The sequence below is a fragment of the Ambystoma mexicanum genome, chromosome 10 (genome assembly GCF_040938575.1).
Source record: "Ambystoma mexicanum isolate Mex_15411 chromosome 10, UKY_AmexF1_1, whole genome shotgun sequence".
NCBI classification, from domain to species: domain Eukaryota; kingdom Metazoa; phylum Chordata; class Amphibia; order Caudata; family Ambystomatidae; genus Ambystoma; species Ambystoma mexicanum.
The window spans coordinates 290,944,222-290,957,052 of NC_090932.1; the positions used below are offsets into that span (position 1 = coordinate 290,944,222).

Consider the following 12,831-nt stretch of genomic DNA (forward strand, 5'->3'; position numbering starts at 1 on the left):
AGGGTAGGACGGGCACTAGATTTCTCCCTGGTAGGTCTCCCAACCCTGGCTGAGAAGGATTCCTGCTCTCTCCTGACAAGACCAGGGTACCAGCTTGGTCACAGATACCCTATATACTTCTCATCCAAGCACATCTCATGGGAGCTTGTTTTGATTTCTCGACCCTAGCTAGCAGTAAGCGAGCCAGGTCAGATATGGGATATGTTATGTGATGAATCCCCGGATGTGTGTCACTTCTCCTGTTGGGAGAGCTCCTTCCCATGAGGCCAGGGAGGTGAGGCCGCTACCCGATAGTCTCCCTAGGGGTGGTAGACAGAGGGTGGATCTCATGGGGAGAGAAACCCCCTATGGGACTAGTGACAACCTTGGGGAGAACAGGGTATTTCCAATACATTCACGCCCCTCCTTCACACCTCCTTCTTTACCTTCCTCTAATCAGGTAACCTCTCCTATGTATGTTTGTAAGATCAATCAAAACCCCATGACTGTGACACAAAAAGAGTAGGGTGACCCCAGTGAATACCCATTGCAATACTGAGACGAGGAGGCGGCGCAGAGCCAGCACAATTCTTCATAGGAATTGGAATGAACGTTCTAGCTTTCGGATGCCGAGTAGCTTAAAGATGCAGGAAGGACTGACGCAGTTGTCAGACCCTCCCTGGAGGCACGGCGAGTGAAGGACATGTCCTGCGACTGGAGAAGCTGAGACTGCTGACCGGGACATCCTGGAAGAAGAGACTGCGTCCCTAAAAGTCCCGCCGTGCAGAGGCAGACCAAGAACAGAAGGAGGCGGCTGTGGGGTGAGAATACGCCAAACCGCTTGGTCAAGCAAAGACGCACCGACAGGCTCCGGGACAGGTCTCGGAGGCCCAGAGGTCAGCCATGCAGAGGCAGACCGAAAACAGATGAGGGAGAAGAAAGCAGTGGCGTGAGAACATGCTGAACACTGCGGTCGAGCAGAGATGCACAGGCAGGCTCCCGAGCAGTGCTGCAGAGCTGAAGTAAACGGCGAGAAAACCGAACAAGACGGAAAGCTATTGGGAGTCTCGTGGGAAGAACGGGACGAATTCAGAGGACCCGGAGCTCCCATGGAAGGTACAGAGGCTGCCGGATCCATGGAGAGAATAAGAGAAGCCCATGTGAGTGGGTCTTGGAGCCTGAATGTAAGCATAAGAAAGATTGGGCAAAGAGAAACCACTGTGAGAGGGTGTAGGATCCTGGGTGCAAGCATAAGAACATTTTGACAAAGTACTATACCCAGCAGGAGAGTGAACTGGGTATAGTAAGAAATATACAGAGTGAAAGAGACTGGGTCGAGCACCCCCAAGTGAGAGAGGAGTGCATCCATTGTGCATTGATTTTGGGACAGTACCTGGCAGGGGAGTATAGCAGGTCCACCCACGTTAGCCACTGAAGAGGCTCACAGGAAGCAACACACTTGAGAAAGGCCACGGGAAGGGAGACATTCCCTTGGCATTGTGAACATCCTGAGAAAGGCCAGGGTTAAGGAAGTAATTCCCCGCTAACCACTCCCCCCCCCCGTGTCCTCAACCCTCCCCAGAATTGTGAACATTGTGAGAAGCCTGAGAAAGGCCAAGGGAAGGGAGTCATTCCCCTGGCATTGTGAAAGGGCCTGTGGAAGGGAGTTATTCCCCCAACGCCCATGAAGTTTGGCAAAAGCCGGAGAGAGGACAGGGGAAGAAAGCCATACCCCTTGGCGTTGTGTACTGTGAAACCAAGGGATGTCAGGGGAAAGAAGTCCTACCCCTGTTGTGTACCATGAAACCAAGTAGAAGAAAGCCCGGGGAAGGGAGTTATTCCTCTGGCACAGTTAAAATATTAAGAGCAAGATACCTAGAGAAGGTAGGCATTCTCCAGGAACCCAATGGAGAGGAAACTATGGGCAATAAGGAATGTTTGAATTTGAACTTTTGAGTTTGAACTGAGAACATTACAGAGCCTCAAACTGGACCTTTGTGTTATATCCTGGAATCGAACATAGGCCTAGAGAAGGGAGTCATTCTAACAGTTCCCACCTGCCAACTAAAACTATAACCCAGTGTCCAGAAGAGGGGAGTCCTTCTGGACCAAGAAGGCCCAGTATCTCTGTAGTTTACTTAATAGCGTAAGGGATAGAAGTAGTAATTTTGACTTACACCAGTGGATTCTTTTGTTTACTTGGACATTCTGACAGATTCCTTAGTTCCTTATTTGAGTCACAGATTACCCCTCTTAGAGTTAGGGAGAGAGAGGTTTTCTCTTTTCTTTAAAAAATAAGTGTATACCAACAAGCATGCCACCTGTGTGTCAGTCTCCTCCTCCTACACCCTTACAGTTAGCATAGATTTAGGAAATGTATACCCAACTGTAGAACTCGGGGGCTTCTAACATTCATTCCTTTATCTGAAGGCACTGAAGTCTCACACACATTAGTCTAAAATGTGGCTTGTGAAGAACAAGTTAATTTGGCTCTTATCAAACAAGTCGGGGATAACTTGGCACTTCCCTCACTTCCAATACTTAAAGAGCCTGAAAACTCCACAGTGCTATGTCAGAGAGTGGCGCTCCTTTGTTGAGCTCAATCTTCATTCCTGCACTACTTACCAGGGAGGGTGTTCACTGCTTTCCTCTTACTATAGATTTCAAATATTATTTCCATAAAAATGACTTGTAGCTAATATTAAATGCAGAGCTGTATGGCTGCAAATGTACCTTTTATCCTTATTTATCTTATTTCTTTGCTCTTATCCACCTTTTCAGATGAGACCTTTGTGAGACCGGTGACCTTCTGGATTGTTGGCGACTTTGACGCACCTTCTGGGAGGCAACTGCTATATGATGCCATCAAGCACCAGGTTTGTAGATTTATTCAACTAGCAGTACCTACTTGGATTAACATGTTAGGTACATAGGTATGTATGCATTAGGATTTATGTAGCGCACAATTACCTGTCAAGCAACAGAGCATTGTGCAAAAAGAGGAAACGTATCTTCTCAGTTGATCATTTCAAATGGATTGTATCCTACCATAGTTTTATCATCTTAGATTCTCATTTGGCAGCGTCAGCTGGCACTTCAGAATCTAAGATGAGGAACCTATTGATGGAGAATCCATCAGAGAGCACAATACCAGAGGTAAGTATTTTGTGGGTAGTGTTGGACTTTTAGTGATTTTAGATGAGGCCAGGAACAGCTTTGCTGCCCGTTCACCGACAGCCTTCAGCATAATCGTCTGACAGAATCTGCACTCTTCAGTGTCATGACCTTTGTCAAGACAAAAAAGACGAGGAGTGGAGTGCAGAACCATCACCAAGATGGAGGGTTGGCATTCTTAACAGGATTTGAAGGCTAATTTAGGCAGAGCCATGTCTCAAAAAGGAGAGGAAAAAACTCAAGTGACTTACTCATGTCAAAATATCCTTGAGTGCTGTGCAGAAAAAAAGAACTTTGGAAATGGTGTTGGCTTCTCAGAGTTTACATGATTCTGTTGTTGCTTTGATTGCGTATCTGCACCTGGAGCCCGTGACATAGCTGGCCTTGGAGCTGGTTGGCGACACTTACTTTGAGAGCAAACTGCATGAAGATAAACGTTAAAGGTTAGGAATCTGTGGCAGGAATGTATCCATTAGAAAGGGTTTACAACTGTAGTGCTCATGGTGTTATGTAACTCAAAAAAGATCATAACAACCAATACCCGACATGTGAACACTGATTGAAAACCACCTATTAAGACCTGGTGGTCAACCATGGTGAACACTGCTATAGATCATCTCAGACTTTTTGAGGGTGCTTTTTGTCCCAACGTCCCAGCAGACATCTGATTTGATTTAATCAAGTACATATGAGAATATATACGTCCAGAAGGAATCCAAGATGGCCGCCGGGGCGGAAAGAGAGTGCTCTGCTCTCCCGGGGCCAAACAAATTAGCTTAGCAGCAAAACAAATCTGTTCGATCAATATGGGAAAGCATATGGCCCTTGCTCGAAATTGTGGACTGAAGCGGTCCTCTCCAATGGAACCCCATGACATGGCAGAAGGGGCCCTGGAAGCACCAGAGCCCAGGCAGAAAGAGAACCCCCAGGCACCAGAGACATGGGCAGTGCAGTGGCCCAAGAATACTTGAAAGACGGGAGGTGGCAGAGTCCTCTAGCACCCGTGGAGGAAGACCGCACAGGTCCACCACCATTGGGGAGACAGCCACGGGTGCCCTGTAATGTAACACGGCCGGTGAAGCGGTGAGAGCGGTAGATCCACTTGCATGGAGCCCAGGGAAGCGGTGGCAGGGATGAAGCAGATCCACTTGAGACGCCGGGTGGCAACGCAGTCCTTTTGAAGACGCCAGGCGGCAGCCGCACACATGTGGTCCAAAAGGTAACAGCTGGAGTGTCACGTAGCGCTCAGGACCCGCGAGACACAGGGTGAGAGCACCACCACTGGAGGAGCACGATCGGTGGGTGGCTACAGCCTAAAGCTGCACCTGTGGTGGCAAGCTTGGGAATTCCAGTTTGTACCCGCAGGGGACAGTAGGGCACAAGGACTACAGCCAAGGCTGCACTAGCAACCCAGGGCACCTGGGAAAGAGTGAGGGAGCACACCCTGCAAGTGAGGCCCAATACATCAAGCACAAATGCATCAAGCATTGTCCATTATTCCTGAGGAGCTGTGGAGACGGATGAGGTGGGGGCAGCTCTGGCACCACACCACCTGTGGCAATGAGAGCAACATGTTAATGGTGACAATCCCCCAGGCTGAGGTGATTAATTGCAGGAGACCAGTCCATAAGAAATCACCACAAGTCTTCAATGCCCAGGAATAAAGCCAAAGAAGGGTCTGCAGGCATAAACGTGCGAGAAGGCAACAGGAAGGGACCCTACCAAGGTGCCGGTGGCAGGAGGGCAGACGGAACAGCCTCGCTACCCCATGGGAGACACAGGAAGAACCAGCCAGTACCCCAAACATGGCGATGAGCAGGGTAGAAAGACTGCAATGCTTCCAGGATCTTCCAACTATGCTGACTGAATCCCTGCAAACGCAATTTGCAGACTTGAAGGCCAATATAAACCAAACCATGCACGAGATGAAGGGGGGAAATAGCTAGCCTGGGAGCACGTACAGATGCCACAGAAAATGCCTTGCAGGAATTGGCAGAAGACACAAGAAAATATTCTGAACTTCTGGAAAACCTCTCATGATTAGCCCAATATTTAGAAATCCAACGTGAAGACCTGGAGAATCGTTCCCGGGGATCAAATGTTCAACTCAAGAACCTACCAGAGATCATTGAAGACAAGGATTTGAAAGAGACAGTGCAAGACATCTTCAGGGAAATCCTGGGAGTGTGTCCTGAAGTGGCAATTCCAACTGAATACACAAGATGGGACCTATGAGGAGAGAACCTGGTACCAGAGCGAGAATATATTTAGGTCCCCTTGGGACTGGGAAAAGTTACAAGTAGAGCACTGCTTCTGGTCAGCACTGTGCCTAAGATTATTTGACATTTATGAACAAAAAGGAAAATGGGGAAACCATGACTTTGTTTTAAAATTTGCAGATTGCTAAACAAGTAACTTTAGATATGCATTCAAAGTGATTAGGGAGGGAAAGTGATGTGTAGTAAGTTGATTTAAATATTTTTAATACATTCGAGATAGGGAGGTAACAACTTGTAGTGCATCAGTGAATGAACGTTTAGATAACTGTCCTCAGTTTTTGTCTTTGTTTCTTCAAATAAAAGTTAGTTTGGATCACATTTTAGGAAATTAAATAGAGACTCCAAAGCACACAAAATGGTTCAAGAATCTGAAGATGATCTCTGGAGGCAACCTAGCCATCGCATTGGTCAGGGAGCAAATGGACCAAAATGCGTGCATGGGCTACTAATTTGAGTTTCTCATTATGCTATTAATGCATCAATGTAACCAAGATTCCCAGTCTGACAATTTGGAAGCATTAAAAGCATGTGAATCCATGAAAAATCGAATGCGGAAGACCGAAGAAAAATTCAATTTCAGGTTAGAAACATTGATGTGTGGTAAGGTTTAAAAACTGAATAACTGGTTTGTTTCTTGAAAGAACTTTCTAACAATTAGAATATATTTTCAAACTGTCTAACTTGACCGTGATAAATGAGCACATTTCTCTAAAATAAATACTGCTCCACTGCAGAGTACTGAATAAGATGTTGCATAGGGGTTGTGGTACAATAGCGTAACAATGGTTCATACTCAACAGCAGTTGTTGCCTACACTAATCCTTTAGGTGAACAAATTACTTACCTCCTGGTAATTTTCTTTGATGGATTAATTATTTCTCCTGCAGATTCCTTATCTCAGATAGTCGCTCAAAAATAACAGGGCTGGCGGAAGCAGCTGTGGCGAGAGCGTGCATGCAGAGGCGTTGTGCATGCATGCAGTTTGACTTGCTGGACTGGCCTGCCTTACCTTTCTGGCCACTAGTGTCCATCGCCGGTGTCGACAGCTCCCTCGTATACGTCCGCGTCATTCCTTGATCGGAAATGACGTTGGGCGTTGTATAAAAGGTTGCACTACACCCCCAAACCAGGGATCCGATGCCTAAAAAACATTGTGAGGGTTGTCAAATTTGAAGAAACGCTCCTATTCTTGGAGCAAATCACATTACGCCTCATCATCGTTTCACAAGGACAAGTACAGATGCAATTCTGATAATTCGTCGGATGATGAGGGTAAGTCGTACCTTGCGAAGGGTGAGTCTAGAAAGGAGTGGGAGGATTTTAAAAATGAAATGCTTAAGGGTTTCAAAAAGGTCTTGGCTGGTACTGCTTCTGCCTCGACGCCGCTGTCCGATCTGGCTCCAACTGCACCTGGTCCATCCAGCATAAAGGAAGCCAGGAAGGGTTGAACACCCTCAAGCGAGACCCTGCAGGAAAAGCGTCATCCTGTGGTCAAGCAGTTGGTAGCCCCCTCTGCCCAGGAAGCTCCTCAGGCAGTACTGCAAGATCAGAGCTTTGTACCAGACTCTTGTTCGCTGTGCTTCGATTCAATGCGGTCGATGTTGACAAAAAGGGTGACCCGATCCCATTCGAGTTAGCGCTGATTTGGCCTTGGATTCACTGCTCATTTTTATGGCAGATCAGGATGGGTTGCATCAGCTTGTGGAGGCCCTCCTTGACACAAGTGGACTGGACATATCTCTGATATGGAACTTCAGCAGCGCAAACCTTATGCTCACCCAAATTTGCAATACCGGAGGCTGGTCCTGAAGCTTGTCGTGGCCTTGGCGCTTCATCGAGCCGGTGTCGCAATACGACCTGACTGACTTTCTTGACTGCGGACTGCAAACAGAACAGACTTTGCCCTTTAACGCGGCGATAGTTGTCCTGGTTCTCGCCTTGTGGCAATGCCCGTGTTAAACAACGGCAGTCGACACAGAGCTTACCAAGAAATCTAAGCCGGCAAGAGGCAACCTGCAGTTTCTAACGTCCCACCCGAACCAAGAGGGGTTAGTGGTGCAGGCAATGCCTGTCACGTCAAGGCCATCGACAGCGAACCTTCCGACTGACAGTCGAAAAGGTTGACGCATTGGCTTAAAAGGTCTTTGCCTTGGGGAGTATGGCCCTTAAGGCAGCAAATGTGTGCCTTCTCCAAGTTCTCTCGTATTCTTTGGAGTACTGTGGCAGAGGCAGCTGACCCCCTCTCTGAGGTAGATGTGAAAGCTGGCTTAATGGACATGGTGTCCAACGCAAAGGTCAGGCACTCCTGGCAGGTTTTGATGCAGTTGACTGCATGGATTGGGCTATGGCATGTCCAAAGTATTACGCAGGTCGGCATATTTGAGGGGAATCAGGATTTACCCCGAATGTCCAAGAAAAATTGCTAGATATATACTTCGATGTTGAGCATCGGTTTGGCCCCACTTCGGACGAGTACATGGAGAAATTTAAGGACTCTAAGCTTATCCCCAAGTCATTGGGACATACAGTGCAGCAACAGCTCCCACATCAAACGTATTATTTTGGCAGAGGAAGAGGGTACAGAAGTTACTCCACTTTTCCCCTAGAAAGGCTACAGCAGATTCACGCAACCAGGTAGAGGCAGGGGCGGAGCAAGGCAGTCGGCGGCTGTGGTCCATCGACTGTCATGGCACCTCTGATGCCTCTTTGAGGTCTCCTGTCATACTTCACCAGTCGGAGGGAGAATATCCAGATTCTTCAACAATAGGCAGGGAGTCACTGACGTCTGAGTCCCCGAGATGATCGAATGGGGCTACTTTCTTCCATTTGTAAGAGGACCCCCAGACAGGCCTACCTCCCCCATCCCCCTCCCCGTCGACAAGAGCGGGAGCTGCAGGCCATTCTTCTGAAGGGAACAGTGGAGTTAGTTCCAGCCCACAATTTCAGTTTCGGCTGGTACTCCCGGTACTTCCTGGTTCACAAGGAGGTGGTGGCCTCTGTCCCAATCTGGACCGCAGAAACTTGAACAAGTATCTGAAGAAAGACTAATTCAGGATGGTGACATTGAGGGAAATTATCCAGGCTCTACAGCTCCAAGACTGGCTGGTGTTGCTAGACCTTCAGGACGCCTACTTTCACGTGCCAATCCATCGGAAGCACATGCAATTTCAGGGTTGTCATTGGGGAATCACAATACCAGTTCAAGGTGCTCCCTTTTGGCATGATCTCTGCACCCAGTGTCTTTACCAAGTTGATGGCAGCAGTAGGGCCCTCCTCAGGAGTGTGGGCTTCTTTGTATCCCTGTACTTAGACGATTGGCTTATCCAAGCACGTTCGCCGGAATAAGTTTCGAGTCACTCGAGGACACCTGTACGACTGTTAACAACACAAAATGCAGACGGTTCTGTTTGAGGGAATTTCTACCCAGGGGGGGCATTAGGGTATGCATTTCTAGTGGAGTGGGTCTTCGACCTCCATTATGCATTCCTGCCGATGGCCGGTCATCCGTTGGGTTCTCAGGAGGTTGCAGAGATTCAGAGCGCACCTGATGCGGATTGCCCCAGACTAGGCGATGAGGACATGGTACCTGAATCTCCTGGAGCTGGCCATATTCCCACTTTTCCAGCTTCCTTGGAGGCCAGACCTCTCTTGTCCAAGTTGGAAGGCTATGTGCTTCACCCGAACTGAGACCCTCTCAACCTACATGCGAGGTTATTGAGAGTCTGAAGTACAGTGACTGGGACCTCGATGAAGGGGTACTGGATGTGCTGTCGGTTGCATGCAGACCTTTCACTACGTCCATGCATGCGTGCAGATGGAGAAAGTCTGTGACCTGATGCAAGGCAAAAGGGGTCTATCTCCTGTCATGTCCCATTTCATCAGTGATGGAGTTTCTGTTGCCCTAGCCAAATCATCTCTACAAGTGGGCATGGTGAAGGGCTATCTGGCACCTATGTTCATTTTTAAGAGACACTAGAGTAGGGCTCTTTCTTTACTGTTCCTGTGGTGGCATGGTTTTTGAAAGGCCTTGTTAATTGTTTCCCCCTTTGCCTTTTGTAGTCCCAGAGTGGGACCTGAATCTAGTCCTGACGTTTCTGATGACTGCTCCACTTGGCCCCTTGCATTCTGCTTGCCTCAGATTAGTTAAGTTGAAAACAGTTTTCTTGGTGGCGATCAAATCCGCTAGAAGGGTCAGCGAGTTGCAGGCATTCTCTAACAAAGCCCCCTTCTTCAAATCTTTTAAGAAAAAGGTCTCCCTGAATGTGCACACAACATTTCTAGCGAGTGGTTTTGGAATTTCATAAAGGCCAGCATTTTACCCTTAACTCCATCCTTCTAAGGATGAGGACAGGCTCCACGGATTAGATCCCAGGAGGGTGCTGAGCTTTTACCTGTCAATGCCGGGCTCCTTCAGGAAGGATGACTAGTTGTTTATCGCCTTTTCACAGTCCAGGTTGGGGCAAGCTGTCACCAAACAGACCATCTGACGGTGGAAAGTGATGTGCAATGCTGAATGCTATTATTCCGCGGTCAAGGAGGTTCCAGCTGGGTTTATGGCCCACTCTACCAGAGGGATCGTGGCTGCTTCTTCTTCTCTTCAGAGGGGACTGCCGGTCAGAGACATCCGTCGCGTAGAAACGTTGTCTTCTCTGCACACGTTTGACAAGCGTTCCAGCTTAGACTTGACCCGCGGGGCTGATGCGCGCTTCGGTTGGGTGGTTCTCCCATAGCTTTTTGATTTAACTTCTATCCCTGCTCCAGCATGGCAACTGCTTTGGGAGCCTATCAAGATGAGGAATCTGTGGGAGAATACAATACATTGAAGGAGAAATTACTTACCCGTAATGTTCTTTCCATGGATTCTTCTCCAACAGATTCCTATCGCCCGCCCAGCCTTCCCCCGCTTGGAAGTCCATAGACCATAGTCCGGTTGCATTCTTTTGTCGCCTTTCTTGTGCAATGACTTGAGCGGAATGCAAAGTTTGGAGCAGCGACATTTGTCTGACTACACCACTCCCCCTTTCTTCTAGTTTCATCTCCAGGACTGCACTATTGAGGATTGTGATAAGCAACCTGTGGTGGTTTGCTAATGTTGTTTCAATGCCTTTCCTCTTTACTGTAGCAAAACCTTTTATACGACGTCCCGTCCGATCGAGGAATGGTGCGTCCATTTATAAGGGAGTTGTCGACCACGCCGTTGTCGAGCATACTACACCCCCTGTCAAAAATAATTACGAGCAGCTGACGCTGGATAGGAATCAATCAAGGTCATGGAATGTGTGGTAGAAGAATCCATAGAAAGAACATTACCAGTAAGTAATTGTTCAGTCTGAAGGTATTCATGTGTCAAGGCAGGTGGCATGTCTGATTTGCTATGTTTTAGCGTAGATTAGCTGTTGGCATGACTCTGCAAGTGCAACAAGAGAGCATGCGTGAGAGTTTTTTTTCTTTGTTCCTCTTTTATCTCCAAGTGCATTTCTGTCCCACCCATTGTCTTGTCACATTGAAATATAATTTCTGAAAGAGATGGGGGATGCCCACTACACAGCCCATCAAGTGAAGCTGACCTCTACCTGCTCAATTACCCATATGAGATCAAGAGGGGATACGTACAACATGACACATGCAGAGGTTTTATCTTCTAGCCCCCCTAAGATTACTTACATATTGGGTCACAGGAGACGGCCTCAAAACTCTCGTGATCTCCAGGGAGCTAAGCAACCTTTATTAGAGCCTATTACTCCATCTATCCCTTTGTCACCATCACCAAGAGTAAGTTGTTTCTCTGAAGTCTTGGGGCGGAGTGCAAGGAGAAGACTGGCAGTGAGAGAACAGAGTGGAAGACTGGGACGATGCTGGAAAGGTTGCAGAAGACACAGACCCTAGAAAACTCTGCATACCCAATAGTGTGAATGGATTGTGTCCTCGAACGTATTCCACATCTTTGACATGTAATGTCCACAGCTGTGCACTTTGGAAACTTTTTCGGCAGAGGGCGTCCTGCGTCGATGACGTCGGGTCGATGTCCCTCGAAGGCCTCCGTGGAGGGCGACGTCACCGCATGTTATAAATAGGACGCATGGCGCCCGTAGCCTCGGTTCTGTTTTTCCCGCAAACGTGTTTGCTTCGAGAACTCGGCGCGCCTCTTGTGTTTCATCGTAGAGAGGTCTTCTTCTTCAACCCCTCCGACTCCGCGGTCTGGTTTCAAGTCTTGCCAGGACTGCAAGTCTAAAATGTCGATCACCGACCCGCATCGCATTTGTTTGCGGTGCTTGGGCCATAGTCATGACACCAACGACTGTTCAAAATGCCAGTTGCTGACTGCCAAGGCCTTGCGGGAGCATAAGGGGAAGCTTCAGGTAGGTGGGGGTTTCCACCAATCACTGGAGAGGCTATTCTCCGCATCGGGAGGAGGCCCGGGGATCTCGGTCCCAGACTGGTTCCTGCCATTCTTCTTCCTTGTCTCGGCATTCTAGGAAGCGCCGTCACCGGTCGCCTTCCCCGTCCTCCTCGGAGGATGGAGCCACGAGGAAAGTGGCATGCCCGACGAAGTCCTCGACTCCGGAGGAATGGGCTGCCTTTAAGGAACAAATGTTGGCTTTTTTCCAATCGCAAGGGATGGTTACGGCCGCACCTTCTAATGAAACCGGCACGGAATGGTCTTGTAACGTGGCTCGCACGCCTTAGGGCTCGGGTCCTCTCCGCGACTCGCATTGGGGACCTTCGAGGTCCCCTTTCGGACAAGGTTCAGGATAGTCGCAAGAGACGTGCTTCCCGGCTCGGTACTCGTCCCCAGCGAGACCGCAGAAACCTTCTAAGGGCTCGAAGACAGTGTTAACTCCATCTGCGCCGTGTCCGTCGGATTCGGACATCGAGGCTTTGCCTTCTTATCATCCCTCGGTGCCGTCTGCACCATTGTTGACGTCGAGGCCAAAGCCTTCGGCGCTTTCGACGCGAAGCAGTTAATGCTCTCGGCAACGCCTTTGGGGCCAACGGCCGACAGTGTTAGCCAGTTCATGGCTGCGAGCAACGTTATACGCAGATTTGCGTGGTTGCGGAGTCGGAGCCGCTCCAAAACAGTCATGAGGCCATGTCCCATGGTTCGCCAGTTGGGGGCAGACTGTCTCAGCATCTTGAAGAATGGCGAGCCATTACCTAGGATGCGTGGGTTCTGGATACTATCGCCCACGGCTACTGTCTTCCCTTCCCAAAGTGGCCTAACGACAATTCACTGGGGAATCTCTCTTTGAAGCTTCCGGATCTGCTCCTTGTGCAGGAAATATTGACCCTGTTGAAGAAAGGCGCTATACAACTGGTGCCTGTAGCGGAGAGGAACAAAGGCTGGTATTCCCCATATTTTATTATCCCAAAGAAAGACTGGGGATTGAGACCCATCCTG

At 48.7% G+C, this 12,831-nt stretch overlaps 1 protein-coding gene across 3 annotated transcripts in view; it reads left to right on the plus strand.

Annotated features, from left to right (window-relative positions):
- Positions 1-12,831, plus strand: part of UGGT1 (UDP-glucose glycoprotein glucosyltransferase 1) — a 2,047,742-nt gene that overhangs the window by 987,871 nt on the left and 1,047,040 nt on the right. For all 3 annotated transcript variants that reach the window (XM_069617855.1, XM_069617854.1, XM_069617856.1), the window contains one exon: positions 2,761-2,855. In XM_069617855.1, coding sequence (XP_069473956.1) covers positions 2,761-2,855 — 95 coding nt within the window. The remainder of the gene's footprint in view (positions 1-2,760; positions 2,856-12,831) is intronic.